Below are 15,299 nucleotides of genomic sequence, written 5' to 3'. Positions count from 1 at the left end.
ATAGATCCTTATCCGTTGTCAATTGCAGTTTCGTTTTTGCTACCTGAAAAATATTGGGTAATTATACGTTTTACTGACAATTATTTGATGCTGATAATAAATATGATAAATGGGTGGTTGGGCGGGTGGGGTTTGCAAATAGTGCACCCTTCCTTCCTTACCATGTGCTTCATTACCTAAAGAGGTGACTTACGGGATAGGGTTGTTGCATGTCATCGTATCCCAATTTCGTGGATCAATGCTCATGATGTCAATCACTGGATTGTCATAGAGCAGGAATATTGCGGAGTGCAGCATTAAACAACAAACGAACAAAGATCACTTTGTGACTAGGTTTGTGTGCACCCCTTGAAATCCTGGATCACCACCTCTGTATAATCTAATCTAATGTGATATCAAATGCTGCTACAATGCCAAATTAATACGTTCTAGCCCAGAATACATAACACCAGAAATCTTGACACTTTTGTGTTGCTCGGTAATCTGATGATTTGGTGCCTGTAGATGTGTTTGTGGGAAATATGATCTTTCTTTGTAATTACCTCACAAACATTGGATTTCAAGAAACACAATTTGCGTCTCAACTAAATAAAGGAGGTATAGGATTTCATTGTCATTGACAAACACAGGTGCTTATTTCTGTCCTGCCATGATGTCATGATGCATAGTCTGTTATCTGCCTGTGCGTTACCTTCTTCTCCACGTATGACGTATTGTCTAGCATCATGATATGACATTTTGTCATGGTGTTAAATTTGTCGTGATATTATTTAAGAATGAAAATGTTCACAAATCACCTAGGCAGGGCATGTCCTCTCACCTGCAGTGTGATTCCTGGCATGTCCTCTCACTTTGAGTGGGACACAGGCCATGTCCTCTCACCTGCAGTGTGAACTGACCCAGCTGCAAGACGCAGCCTCTCACCTTGGTCTGACGATGGGCATGTCCTCTCACCTACAGTGTGACAAACCAACCAAGTAGGGCATGTCCTCTCACCTACAGTGTGACAAACCAACCAAGTAGGGCATGTCCTCTCACCTACAGTGTGACAAACCAACCAAGTAGGGCATGTCCTCTCACCTGCAGTGTGAGCTGACGCAGTTGCAAGACGCAGCCTCTCACCTTGGTCTGACGATGGGCATGTCCTCTCACCTACAGTGTGTCAAACCAACCAAGTAGGGCATGTCCTCTCACCTACAGTGTGACAAACCAACCAAGTAGGGCATGTCCTCTCACCTGCAGTGTGACAAACCAACCAAGTAGGGCATGTCCTCTCACCTACAGTGTGACAAACCAACCAAGTAGGGCATGTCCTCTCACCTGCAGTGTGAGCTGACGCAGTTGCAAGACGCAGCCTCTCACCTTGGTCTGACGATGGGCATGTCCTCTCACCTACAGTGTGTCAAACCAACCAAGTAGGGCATGTCCTCTCACCTACAGTGTGACAAACCAACCAAGTAGGGCATGTCCTCTCACCTGCAGTGTGAGCTGACGCAGTTGCAAGACGCAGCCTTTCACCTTGGTCTGACGATGGGCATGTCCTCTCACCTACAGTGTGACAAACCAACCAAGCAGGGCATGTCCTCTCACCTACAGTGTGACAAACCAACCAAGTAGGGCATGTCCTCTCACCTACAGTGTGACAAACCAACCAAGTAGGGCATGTCCTCACACCTACAGTGTGACAAACCAAGCAAGCAGGGCATGTCCTCTCACCTACAGTATGACAAACCAAGCAAGCAGGGCATGTCCTCACACCTACAGTGTGACACACCACCCTGTTCTCTCACATACACTGACATTGCTGATTATTTGAAGAAGCAGGCTTCCAACTCTCCTTACACGACACATACTTGTCATAGTCAGGCTTGAAGTGCTCTATTTCAAGAATTGCAGATTTTTGAAGAGACTAGAAAGGTTGCCTTCATGTTGGATGTGATTGTGCCTGGGGTCTTTATGAACAGATGGGGGTATTTGCAGCCCGGGACTTGTACCCTCTGCAGGGCATGTGATTAACTAGCCAAGAAGAATGGGCACTTTACTCTTTGTGTGTTACAGACAGTGTTAATCAAGCTGTCCAGCAACAAATGTTTTTAACACTAGGATGATTTCTGTGAGACCAAATGGTTCAGAAAAGTAGTTTGTTAAAGGTCCATGTATAAATGAGTACCAAACTGAAATTTAAAATGAGCTGTGTTCTGTCTCACCATTTTCTGCATTTTGTATGCTATGATGTAGCATGTAGAATAAAAATAAAAGAAGTTTTGGTCATGAGGGTGGTGGCCTTAGCAATTCATGGTTTATAGTGACTGTCAGTGTTACAGGCCAAGCATTGATAAAAAATCAAACAAACTCACCATTTCATGGTATTTATAGGCCATCATACAAGCTCAGCACTGTGTGTTAGTATTGGCCATCATAAATTGCCAAATGTTGTACGGCTTGTATTAACGATCAGTGTTATAGATCCATCATTGTGTGGTTAGTATCAGATGTCATATAGGCACATCATGATATAGTTTGTATTGGTGTCGCATAGGCCATCATCACATGGTTTGTATTAGCGTCACATAGGCCATCATCACATGGTTTGTATTGGCGTCACATTGGCCCATCATCACAGGCTTTCTATTGGCATCCTATAGGCCAATCATCACGTGGTTTGTATTGGCGTCACATAGGCCCATCATCACGTGGTTTGTATTGGCGTCACATAGGCCCATCATCACGTGGTTTGTATTGGCGTCACATAGGCCAATCATCACGTGGTTTGTATTGGCGTCACATAGGCCCATCATCACGTGGTTTGTGTTGGTGTCACATAGGCCCATCATCACGTGGTTTGTGTTGGCGTCACATGGGCCATCATCACGTGGTTTGTGTTGGTGTCACATAGGCCATCATCACGTGGTTTGTGTTGGTGTCACATAGGCCCATAATCACGTGGTTTGTGTTGGCGTCACATAGGCCATCATCACGTGGTTTGTATTGGCGTCACATAGGCCCATCATCACGGGGTTTGTGTTGGTGTCACATAGGCCATCATCGCTTTGTTTGTGTTGGTGTCACATAGGCCATCATCACGTGGTTTGTATTGGCGTCACATAGGCCCATCATCACGGGGTTTGTGTTGGTGTCACATGGACCATCATCACTTTGTTTGTGTTGGTGTCACATAGGCCATCATCACGTGGTTTGTATTGGCGTCACATAGGCCCATCATCACGTGGTTTGTGTTGGTGTCACATAGGCCATCATCACTTGGTTTGTATTGGCGTCACATAGGCCCATCATCACGGGGTTTGTGTTGGTGTCACATGGACCATCATCAGGTGGTTTGTGTTGGTGTCATATAGGTGCATCATCACGTGGTTTGTATTGGTGTCACATAGGCCCATCATCACGTGGTTTGTATTGGCGTCACATGGACCATCATCACGTGGTTTGTGTTGGTGTCATATAGGTGCATCATCACGTGGTTTGTATTGGCGTCACATAGGCCCATCATCACGTGGTTTGTGTTGGTGTCACATAGGCCCATCATCACGTGGTTTGTGTTGGTATCACATAGGCCAATCATCACGTGGTTTGTTTTGGCGTCACATAGGCACATCATCACGGGGTTTGTGTTGGTATCACATAGGCCCATCATCACAGGGTTTGTGTTGGCGTCACATAGGCCCATCATCACGTGGTTTGTGTTGGTGTCACATAGGCCCATCATTACGGGGTTTGTTTTGGCATCACATAGGCCCATCATCACGTGGTTTGTGTTGGCGTCACATAGGCCCATCATCACGTGGTTTGTGTTGGTGTCATATAGGCCCATCATCACGTGGTTTGTGTTGGTGTCACATAGGCCCATCATCACGTGGTTTGTGTTGGCGTCACATAGGCCCATCATCATTTGGTTTGTATTGGCGTCACATAGGCCCATCATCACGTGGTTTGTGTTGGCGTCACTAGCCCATCATCATGTTGTTTGTATTGGCGTCACATAGGCCCATCATCACGTGGTTTGTATTGGCGCCACATGGGCCCTCATCACGTGGTTTGTATTGGCGCCACATAGGCCATCATCACATGGTTTGTATTGGCGCCACATAGGCCATCATCACGTGGTTTGTATTGGCGCCACTTAGGCCATCATCACGTGGTTTGTATTGGCGTCACATAGGCCCTGCTCAAAGTAGTTTGTACAGGCTGTCAGTATGATGAACTCACCATCTGTGTATTTAAAAGGCAGTGAGCATAGGTACATGCTACTTAGTAAATGACCTTGAACTTACTGTTGCAAATAAGAGTAGCCCTTCTTGGACTAAGTGGACAGTCGTGGGAAATGTCATCTTTATTATTATCACTTGATGCAACCCTGAGTCTTGACTCTTTAGTTCTGCAATAATGATTTTATTAAACATTGTTGCAGCAAAATCTTATGACTTGACAAATCATGTTCTGTATGTGAAATCTCTCAGTCTAGCCCTCTGACAGATGTCTCATACGGAGAGACAAAGTCAGGGATCAAATGACCAGCTACACATTTTGTATTTATGCACTATGACTGTTCCAGGGTTTCCTATTACAGTGATTGATCAGAAACTATAAAAAAAGTTACATTTACACAAACATGATAAGTTGCGAAAAATGTAGTACCCGTACACTCATACCCATCAGTCATGTAAGAAACATTTTAAAACATGTGAAATTACATGTATTTTGAAGACATGAAACATTTATGGATAACAACTTCTTTCTTTTTTGTAGCAACGTTTCTGTGCTAATTCTTGCCCTTGTCTTTGAATGGCATTTAGAAGTGATTCACATAAGGAAGAGAGTATATAAATGTCAACTTCTTTATTATGAGGAACACAACGTTTCGTAGTATATGCTTACTCCTTCATCAGGTGAATGAATGCCATGAGGCAGAGAGCGTATATATGTACATGTAAGGACAACAAAATTAATAAGATAACAGAAAGGTGGAAACTAACAAAGGTACAAGCTATCAAAGGAAGCCAACAGATGATTGGCGCTGATAAGGTGATTAGCAATAAACAATGGAAGCCAACACTTAAGTAATCAGAGCTAATCTTGCCCCTTCATTACCTGAAGAGGCGACTAACTGATCAGGTGGTCAGGCTCACTGACTTGGTTGATGTATGTCATCGTAACCCAACTGCGTGGATCGATGCTTATAATGTCAATCACTGGATTGTCTGGCCCAGACTTGATTACTTACAGACCGCCATCATAGCTGGAACAGTGCTGAGTGCGGGGTTAAAAAACAAACAAACAAACCAAAAAACAAACCTGACGAGGGAGCAGGAAGTCGCCTTGAAACATTATCACAAACAATGAGTTGTTATCATACAAGATTCATGTCATTATAATGCCTATCATAGACTAAAAGTGTTTTGGAATTCGCACATATTGAAAACAGTACCTGAGGGAGCGAGGCTAAAAGTTGTCGCCACACATCGGGGCATTGCTCCATGACAAGTGACTATAATTTCCATGCTAAAGCCCCCAGACAGACAATGCATGCTCTGTCTGCCCTGGCAATCAATAGTGCTGGTCCCATTGCTTGTCATTAGTGTTCATCTGCGTACTGAGGCATGATGTTGATTGTCAGGCTCTTTGCCCTGATTTACCTCAATCAGGAGATTGCAGGGATTCATACTGCTCCTGGTTCCAGAGTAGAGAGTTGTTGTGAGAACTAGTAGATTGCTCCCAGAATGTGTTAATGTTACATAAGCCTCAAATCCAAAATGAATTGTAGGCAAATTGAATTTTCCAATGGTGTTTAACTCTGTGGTAATATACCGTACTACACAAAAGAAGTTTGGGACCAACCAATTCTTTTATATTACTACAGTAAATCTATTATGCCATGGGGGCGGTCGGGTAGCCTATTGGTTAAAGCGTTCGCTCGTCACGACGAAGACCCGGGTTCGATTCCCGAAATGGGTACAATGTGTGAAGCCCATTTCTGGTGTCCCCCGCCGTGATATTGCTGGAATATTGCTAAAAGCGGCATAAAACCATACTCACTCACTCACTCACTATTATGCCATGACTAATTAACTATAGTAATATGAAAGAATCGAGTAATCCCTAACTTTGTTTGAGTCATATGTTTACAATACCTGCAACAGTGATTTCTAGGATCAAGTGTAGGATGCAGGGTCACACGGGGTGGAACAATTCACTGCACTTTCGATGATTACGATTCTCTGTGCCACAATTGAATCTTTTGTATCGTGAAATCATGTTTTGATAAGAAAGCTAAACTTGGTATTTGATAGTGATTTCTAGTCACATGCTTATAGTCGGAATCGTACAATGGATTCTGTTTTTAGCAGAAATATGTGATTATGGTAATGTTTTATGTTGCTTATGTTTGTATTTATAAGGGTGAAATTTAAAATAGTCTGAAAATTAATTGTAAAAGTAATTCCATGTATTTGTGACGGGTGCAGTGTTCTAATAAAAATATAATGCCAGGCTGCCATCAAGACCAAGAGTCTTTAGAAGCTGCAGGCCTGACTAAACTCTTCAGGACCATGTGTGCAAAAACCCTGCAGCTTTTTATGTCAAATAAATTTAGGACCCATACAATTTTGAAACGAAGGGCCGGACACGAAATCTACCTGCCACAGTCCTTTGAGCAGGCACTCATTTCAAACACTGGACGGGTGCCACTGGTGTGGCAGGATACAGTCACCTTTTCGTGAACACCTGATCTCACTATTTCATAGTGATTCATAAACACATGCTCATGATATGCCGGTAGTCGGAATTGTACAGTGGATTCTTCTATGAGCAGAGACCAAATTGGAAAGGATTTTGTTCCTGTTATTTCTTATGTGAATGTGTTGTTTATGTGTTCATACATTTCAATGATGTTCCTTTTTTTTTTTGCAGGATTTTGGAAAGAATCCCCAGATGCGATTTTTTGTTCAGGAATATATCCAAGCCTTGAACTGTCAGAATGATGGCATACGGGTAGTGCAGAACTTCGTCAGGAGGTGAGATCAGTGGACTCGCTTATACCATCTTGACACTTATTCCATCTTATTTAAGCCGACAACATTATAACAACAGTGTTTGAAATTAAGGGGGCCTGACTTCATGGTCTTTGAAATTTGCTCCTGTGGCATTTGAATCTGAGACCCCTTAAATCCTTACTTTTAGCATGGGGGTATGTCAAGGACCCGTGGACTTTCAGTCTTGACAGATAATTGATTCTCTGGCTTTGACGTTTTATATTTTCATGCTTGATTTCAAACGTTGAGATAGTGTGTGATCAAATCAAATTGCAATGCATGAATTATCATCACAGGAAATATGAAGAGAGCCAGAGCCCACGTATGCATTGTAACAGTATTTGAAAAAAAACCCAGTTGCAATCATTATTAGTTGTAGCATTGCTTTGTGCAATTACTTATCTGCTAAAATGCAATCATTGAAAGCAAACTATCTTGGTCAATATAAACTACCTTAATGAGATTCAGAGTATGCAACTATTTTTGGTAAATCCAGAGCAAATACGAAGTGGAATCTACAGATAGATTGATCTCCAACATATCGGCTATCTCTGTACTGCTGTACTGGAAGCAGTAAAATTAACCATTAACATGGCAGCAGAGTCGTTTCTGATGGAATCTCTGCTGCCATTCCCCGCCTGTCTAGGATATGTCATTAAACTACTATTTTAGGATGTTGTGTAGTTTCAGTGGATACACTCTGTTGTCTGGTCTATCAAACAAGTTCAAGTCTCACAATGACTGGTGTAGAGTGCACGACATTGCATTGCAAACATTCTGAAATGGTCATGTTTATTCCTCTAGGAAGTGCTAATTATAAATGATCTTGTCAGTTCTTACATTCTGTTTGGGCACAGATGGTGCAGTGGTCTGGGGTGCAGCAACTCTTGTCTGTTCCCTCTCTTTGTTGCCAGGTGTGCTAATGGGGATTCTTGCCCCTCATTTACATTGATTTTGACCCTTCTCTTTAAACCCATACTTGCTGTGGCCCGTGAAGATCTGGGATAGAATAGGTGTTAAGCATCCCATACTTGCTGTGGCCCGTGAAGATCCGGGGTAGAATAGGTGTTCAGCAACCCATACTTACTGTGGCCTGTGAAGATCTGGGGTAGAATAGGTCTTCAGCATCCCATACTTGCTGTGGCCTGTGAAGATCTGGGGTAGAATAGGTCTTCAGCATCCCATACTTGCTGTGGCCTGTGAAGATCTGGGGTAGAACAGGGCCCACTTGCACAAAGCGATCTTAGCACTAAGATGATCATAACTCCCATACTTTAACATAGGCTTACAATAGTTGTAGCGCTAAGATCGCTTTGTGCAAGTGGGCCCAGGTCTTCAGCAACCCATACTTGCTGTGGCCCGTGAAGATCTGGGATAGAATAGGTGTTAAGCAACCCATACTTGCTGTGGCCTCTGAAGATCCGGGGTAGAATAGGTGTTCAGCAACCCATACTTGCTGTGGCCTGTGAAGATCCGGGGTAGAATAGGTGTTCAGCAACCCATACTTGCTGTGGCCTGTGAAGATCTGGGGTAGAATAGGTCTTCAGCATCCCATACTTGCTGTGGCCCGTGAAGATCTGGGGTAGAATAGGTCTTCAGCAACCTATATTTGCTGTGGCCCGTGAAGATCTGGGGTAGAATAGGTCTTCAGCATCCCATACTTGCTGTGGCCCGTGAAGATCCAGGTTAGAATAGGTGTTCAGCAACCCATACTTGCTGTGGCCTGTGAAGATCCAGGGTAGAACAGGTCTTCAGCAACTCATACTTGCTGTGGCCCGTGAAGATCCAGGTTAGAATAGGTGTTCAGCAACCCATTCTTGCTGTGGCCCATGAAGATCCAGGGTAGAACAGGTCTTCAGCAACTCATACTTGCTGTGGCCCGTGAAGATCCGGGGTAGAATAGGTTATAAAAGAGGCTGTGATTGGTTCATCTTCAACTACCCTATGAAGGTCCATGTTAGAATTGTTCTACAGCAACCCATGCTCCCTATAAAAGGCGACTATGCTTGTCATTAGAGGCAACTAACAGGATCGGTTGGTCAGGCTTGCAGAATTGGTGGATGGATGTCATCGATCCCAATTGCATAGATCGATGCTCATGATATCAATCCCTGGATTGTCTGGTCCAGAGTTGATTATATACAGATCACTGTCATATAGCTGGAATATTTCTGAGTACGACGTTAAACAACAAACAAACAAACAAAACAAAAACATGAAGCTGGCATGTCATGATATAACTGAAATGATGTTCACATAAGCATTGACTGCCTCTGTGGTCTTGTGGATAGAGCATCTGTCTGGAGAGCAGAAGGTCAGTGGTTTGATTCCCTGGCCACCTCATAGATAGAACGGGGCAGTCGGGTAGCCTAGTGGTTAAAGCGTTCGCTCGTCACGCCGGAGACCCGGGTTCGATTCCCGACATTGGTACAATGTGTGAAGCCCATTTCTGATGTCCCCTGCCGTGATATTGCTGTAATATTGCTAAAAGCGGCGTAAAACCAAACTCACTCACTCACTCACTCATAGATAGAACATCTGCCCTGAGAGTGGAATGTCAGTGGTTTACATCCCTGACCTCATCATACCAAAAGGCATTAAGAGATGGTACTTGTTGTTTATACCCTGTCTAGCACTCAGCATTAAGGGAATTTGATAAGGACTGATAGACTTGGAGGCAGTTCATTGTGTCTGAGTGGGGTATCGGTTAAACTGCGTGGACATTAAGAATGTCAGAATGAAACATTTTCATCAAGATTTCTGCTTGTATCTGCTTGGACAAAATGAAACCTTTATATCGAAGAAGCTCGTGCTTTTATTCCCGATCTGTAGTTCTACTTCTGCTGACCGCCTGTGGTCTAGTGGTAGAGCATCTGCCTGGAGAGTGGAAGGTCCGGGGTTTGATCCCTGGCCATGTCATACCAAAAGACGTGAAAAGATGGTACTTGTTGTTACCCTGTCTGGCTCTCGGCATTAAGGGGCTAAAACAAGGACTGGTCGGCTCGGAGTCAGTATACTGTGTCTGAGGGGGGATTCATGTTAAACTGCAGCATGGTATCTCAGTGAGCTAGCACTATAAATCGGCATCAGCCCGGACTAGTACAAGCAGCCACACAAACACACACGTACATGCATGCATGTCGCTATGTAATTGCAATGATCTTGTACGCGATGTTAAACCCAATTTCACCTCACCTCACCTCACTCTGCTGCTTGTATCCCAATCTGCTTCTGCCCTACTGACATTAATTCTCCCCGTTGACATTTGCCATCTTCACAGTGATGGTAAGCTGTGTTCAAGTGGTTCACTATGAGCACTGACCAACAAGACCTCCAAGTGGGTGACTGGATTAGATGCCATGACGACAGGCGCCCTGTGTGATGGCCACAGTGCATGGTGCTGATAACTATGGTTCCATATCCCATCAGGTTCCTCTGGCAGAACCATTGGAACTGACGGTGTTATATTTAGCTTATCCTCATGGGATTAGTTTGCCAACATGACCAATTATTAAGTCAAGACCAATACTCCCTCTGCAGAGGGGTTATTGTGGAATATTGATGCTGACATTTCATTTAGAGCGCCACAGATCCTCATGCCCCACGTGGTTGAGATAACTTTTCATCCGATGCGTAAAGTGACAGAGACATCAATATTTCACAAGAATTCAATATTTCATTGTCATCATGAATTCAATGTAGCATTTGGAATTTATGAATCTGACATTTCTTGAAATTAGACTATCTGTTTCTTTATCTAAGAATCCATTCCCTGGTATCGTTCATTTCAAACATGTTTCAAATTGTTCCATGCCATTAAATACACAGAAATGAATTATGTATCCTGAAAAAAGATTATCATCCATTTAAAAATTAATTATTGTTTGTTTGATTTTCATCCCCTGCCACAAAGTCAGGCAGGGGATAGAGGAACGGAATCTTTCTGTCCTTCCGTCTGTCCGCCCGGGTCTCAAAAACCATTTAAGTCCGAGAAATGAAAGTTTACGCACTGATGTTACTGGTCATGATCTCAAATGAATTTGAAAATTGGTGTCCTAAATGCTTTTTTTACATAGTTATGACCCTTGTTCCATGCTTTTCACCTTGCGCATACTGCGTGAAATAGGGGCAAGTTTTCTGAGAAACTACAGAAGTTACATGAATGAAAGTTTGCATGCTTATCAAAGATATACTTGTCAAGACTTAGTTTGAAAATTGTTAGTGTAAACTTGTTTACAGAGTTATGGTCCCTAGTTCCATGTCATTTTACTTGGTGCATAGTGTGTACAATGGGGATGTTTTCTCAGAAACTACTGAAATTTGCTTATTTAAGAGATACAAGACTGAATAATGTTTTCCAGAGAAGGGGCATTTAGAGTGTATTAATTTCACCTTTAATCATTTTGTCTGATGACATAAAGCAGCCCAACTGCCTGTCTCTTCCTAAGGCTTTATAGGACTGTTTTCTATAGTTAATATTATATACTATATATAATATAATATATATAATATATATATTATACTGTATAAACAAACAAAATTCTAATGTGCCCCATGAGGGAAGATAGTGATAACGCTGTTTTCTTGTTTATTTGTTTGTTTGTTTGTTTAATGCCACACTCAGCAATATTCCATCTTGATTGCGGTGGTCTTTAAATAATCAAATCTGGACCAGACAATTCTGTGATTGTCATCATGAGCATTAATTTATGCAATTGGGATATGGTGACATGCATCAACCAAGTCAGTGAGCCTGACCACCCGATCCTGTTTGACATTGTGATATTGTATTTCAGTATGCACGGACCCTCCCATACATGTCCGCACCCAAGGGTGTTGCCAAACCTAGTTGCTGTCTGCCTGGCTGCCATCTACAACCTGTACGAGGAGAAGAGCAAGTGAGTTTGCCAGATAAGACTAGACTAGACTTCTAGCAGCTCGTAAGGCCTTTCAGCTTATGTTGTAAATTCAGTGAGTTGAGAAAGAGTTGTTTGTTTGTATGTTTGTTGTTTAACGCCACACTCAGCAATAATCCAGCTATATGATGGCGGTCTTTAAATAATCCAGTCTGGACAAGACAATTCAGTGATTGACATCATGAGCATCGATCCACACAATTGGGATCGATGACATGCTTCAAACCAAGTCAGCGAGCCTGACCACCCGATCCCGCTAGTCGCCTCTTACGACAAGCATAGATCTTTATGGGTCAGTTGAGAAAGAGTGCTAACCGATCCATTGACAATAATTAAAATGAGGCATTGTGAAAATGCATTAGTTGGTGAAATTTGTGTGTTGTTATTATTATTGTTGTTGTTAGTGAAGACCACCCAATAAAGTACTTGTAAAATTTGTGGTGGCATGTGGTCCTGTGTACCAGTGAAGTACCTGTAACCTTCCCCGTGGTTGAGAGTATGTGGGCAGAGGTGCATCCAGGTTTTGTGAAAAGAAGTGACTTGGCCGAGTGAGTAGTTAACATGAAAGGTGTCTGAAAAATGGGGAGTGCGAACCCCTGCTCCCCACCTCAGGATCTGCCAGTGGTGGGTTGGTGATTGCATTCAGAAAGCAACTTCTGAGAGTTTCTAGGACTTTGGTCCTGCCCCATGCCATCGTCAGTACTTCATGGGGTTTGCACATGTTCCTTCATCACTCATGAATACATGACTGTGGCACATACTGCAGGAGAAGTATTGCCAGTGTTATCTGAGTACTCATTGGTCTGAGCATTCATGGTTCTGAGCACTCATTGGTCGAACACTCCCTGGTATCCTCTTGCTGGAAGCACGCTGTGTCTTCATTGGTTAAAAATAGAAGCTACACTGCAGAATAGAGTTGGGACAATACACCGATGCATCGGTGGATTGCGATATTTTACTTCCCGATACAACTATCGATCACAGTTGCACACAAAGTAAAAAATATCGATTCATACCTTAAATATACTTGAATGGTTGTTACATCAAGCACTAAATTGTGGTGAAAATTAGTAGTGAAGAAGTAAATATTTTCATTTATTCAATTTTTTCATTCATTGCGACACTGCCAACTGTAAATCATCAGTATGCCAGGTATTTGAGCAGCCTGACTATGACAAAGATGGCTTATGCACCACAGATAAGAGCATATGCAAGTATCGTGATACATATCGGATCGTGAACTAGGTATCATGATATGTATCGGATCGCACAGTTGGTGTATTGTCCCAGCTCTACTGCAGAGTGTCAATATGTATTCATGAGTGCTGGGAGGAATGTTGTGTTAACAAGCCTGGGTAACACTAATGAAGGCCCACAGTGAAACACAGATTTCATATCATGTGGTATCTCCCTCGGCAAATGTTCACCCACCGGTGAATGGGTACCCAGTCAGATGATATGGTAACATGAATGTAGAACCTTCTACAGCCTAACAGGCAGCTTGAGTTGCATGATCCCCAGGGAGCTGAGAATGCAAATTGAATTTACACTGATGTGTTGGCTGTGTTAATAAGTGGACTCACTTTGAGCATGTGTTGTGTGTTGTGTGCAAATGTACATATTGTTATGCATACATGGAGCAGCATGGCATCAGTATGGTGAGGTAGTAGTTCAGCCTTGCTCATATTTGAGGCAGTATTTGAATACGTATAGCCCTGCTACAACTAGATAAAGTAGCCCTCTGTATCACATTAGATATTTAGCACTACATTAGTGACTTCTCAAAAGTATCTTGCTATTCTAGCCCTCCGATCTACGTGAATTTGTTCCAGTATTTAAGTGGTATCTTGTCAGTTGTAGCTCTCTAGCAGTATTCAAGTATTATCACAGCAACAGCAGTCCCAGAAATATTTTACAAGCTCTCTCGAGGGCTGTTTAAAAAGTTTTAAGCCTGACTAACTTTCAACAATGGGCCATCTCAATGTGAACTAGTCAAAGTAGTACATTATTTGAGTAGCACTGTGTCGACAATAATGACCTCAAAACTGCCATGAATGGGTTTTTCAGGATGGTTTCAGAAAACTTCCTGACTGGAATTGAAAAGCTTCACTATCGATATGAGAATTGCATTGAAAAGCAGGGAGATTATGTTGAAAAATAAAATTAAAAACACTTTAACAGTTGTTGGTTTTGTTTGTTAGGTTTAGAACTTTTTGACCGGCCCTTGTATAAGCAATAAAGTAGTATCTCAGTAATAGTGGCCTCCTGACAATACCGGCACCTTTGTAGGTATGTGGCAATGCCTTTATAACAGTCCAATGTTATCTTGGTAATAGCTACCTTAATAGCTCATCTGCAATATCTCAGGAATAGTAGCCTTTAGTTATATTTCTATAGCCCTGTTGCAGAACTTACAGCTTTGGGGTACCTTAAAATCCTAATTTGGGCCCTTTTGCACCTCAGTTGCAGTGTTCCCGCTAGCTTCTCATTGGACTGACAACTTTAAAAAATACCAGTCCCACCCAAATTTTGTCAGTCCCCACTTTGAACAAATTGATATCGTATGAAAATTACCTGGTTAACATCAGTTTCAATGCAGTTTACTTTCATGGCTGACAAATTCAGTGACGTCATTTCTGAAGTAACTTATTTAGACCTACATGTGATCTACACTTAGTTCAATCACAATTTTCTCTCTTTTTTTCATGAATATTTCACTTTGATTCAAGACTAAGTCACTACAAATAGATATTTAATCTCGACGCTAAGTGATTATTATTTCCTTGCACTAAAAATAGACAACCGGTAAAACCCTAATGACAGACAAGCGGACTTCATTCAAAAGTATAATTTTTGGACTATCGACAATGTTTTGTTCAACAACAAAGATTTACAAGATATCTTATTTGCCGGTCCACAGGGACTGGCAGTCACAGGAATTACTGGCCCAAGCCTAATTTTAACGGTCAAAATCTGGTAATTACCAGTTAACGGGAACACTGAGTTGAGGTGCCTTGGTATTCCAGTTGTCTTTATGGTGTCTTTAGCAGTATCTCAGTAGCATATCAGTGCTATAGTATGAGTGTAATGATTTTCCTACTTTAATGAAACGGGGCGGTCGGGTAGCCTAGTGGTTAAAGCGTTTGCTTGTCATGCCGAAGACCCGGGTTCGATTCCCGACATGGGTACAATGTGTGAAGCCCATTTCTGGTGTCCACCGCCGTGATATTGCTGGAATATTGCTAAAAGCGGCGTAAAACCATACTCACTCACTCACTCTCACTCACTTTAATGAGTGAGTGAGTGAGTTATTATTTAACGTCACATGGGCAATATT

The 15,299-nt window shown here is 42.4% G+C and overlaps 1 protein-coding gene across 3 annotated transcripts in view; it reads left to right on the top strand.

The window, feature by feature from the left end:
- The window catches only part of LOC124137586 (C-Maf-inducing protein-like), a 109,764-nt gene that overhangs the window by 51,949 nt on the left and 42,516 nt on the right, over positions 1–15,299 (top strand). For all 3 annotated transcript variants that reach the window (XM_046503953.2, XM_046503951.2, XM_046503954.2), the window contains exons 8-9: positions 6,925–7,028; positions 11,843–11,944. In XM_046503953.2, the coding sequence (XP_046359909.1) occupies positions 6,925–7,028; positions 11,843–11,944 (206 nt within the window). The remainder of the gene's footprint in view (positions 1–6,924; positions 7,029–11,842; positions 11,945–15,299) is intronic.

This window comes from Haliotis rufescens, unplaced genomic scaffold (genome assembly GCF_023055435.1).
Source record: "Haliotis rufescens isolate VD_foot unplaced genomic scaffold, xgHalRufe1.0.p SCAF_19, whole genome shotgun sequence".
NCBI lineage: Eukaryota > Metazoa > Mollusca > Gastropoda > Lepetellida > Haliotidae > Haliotis > Haliotis rufescens.
Note: the sequence above shows the minus strand (reverse complement) of the source record. Positions and strands in the feature narration are given on the sequence as shown.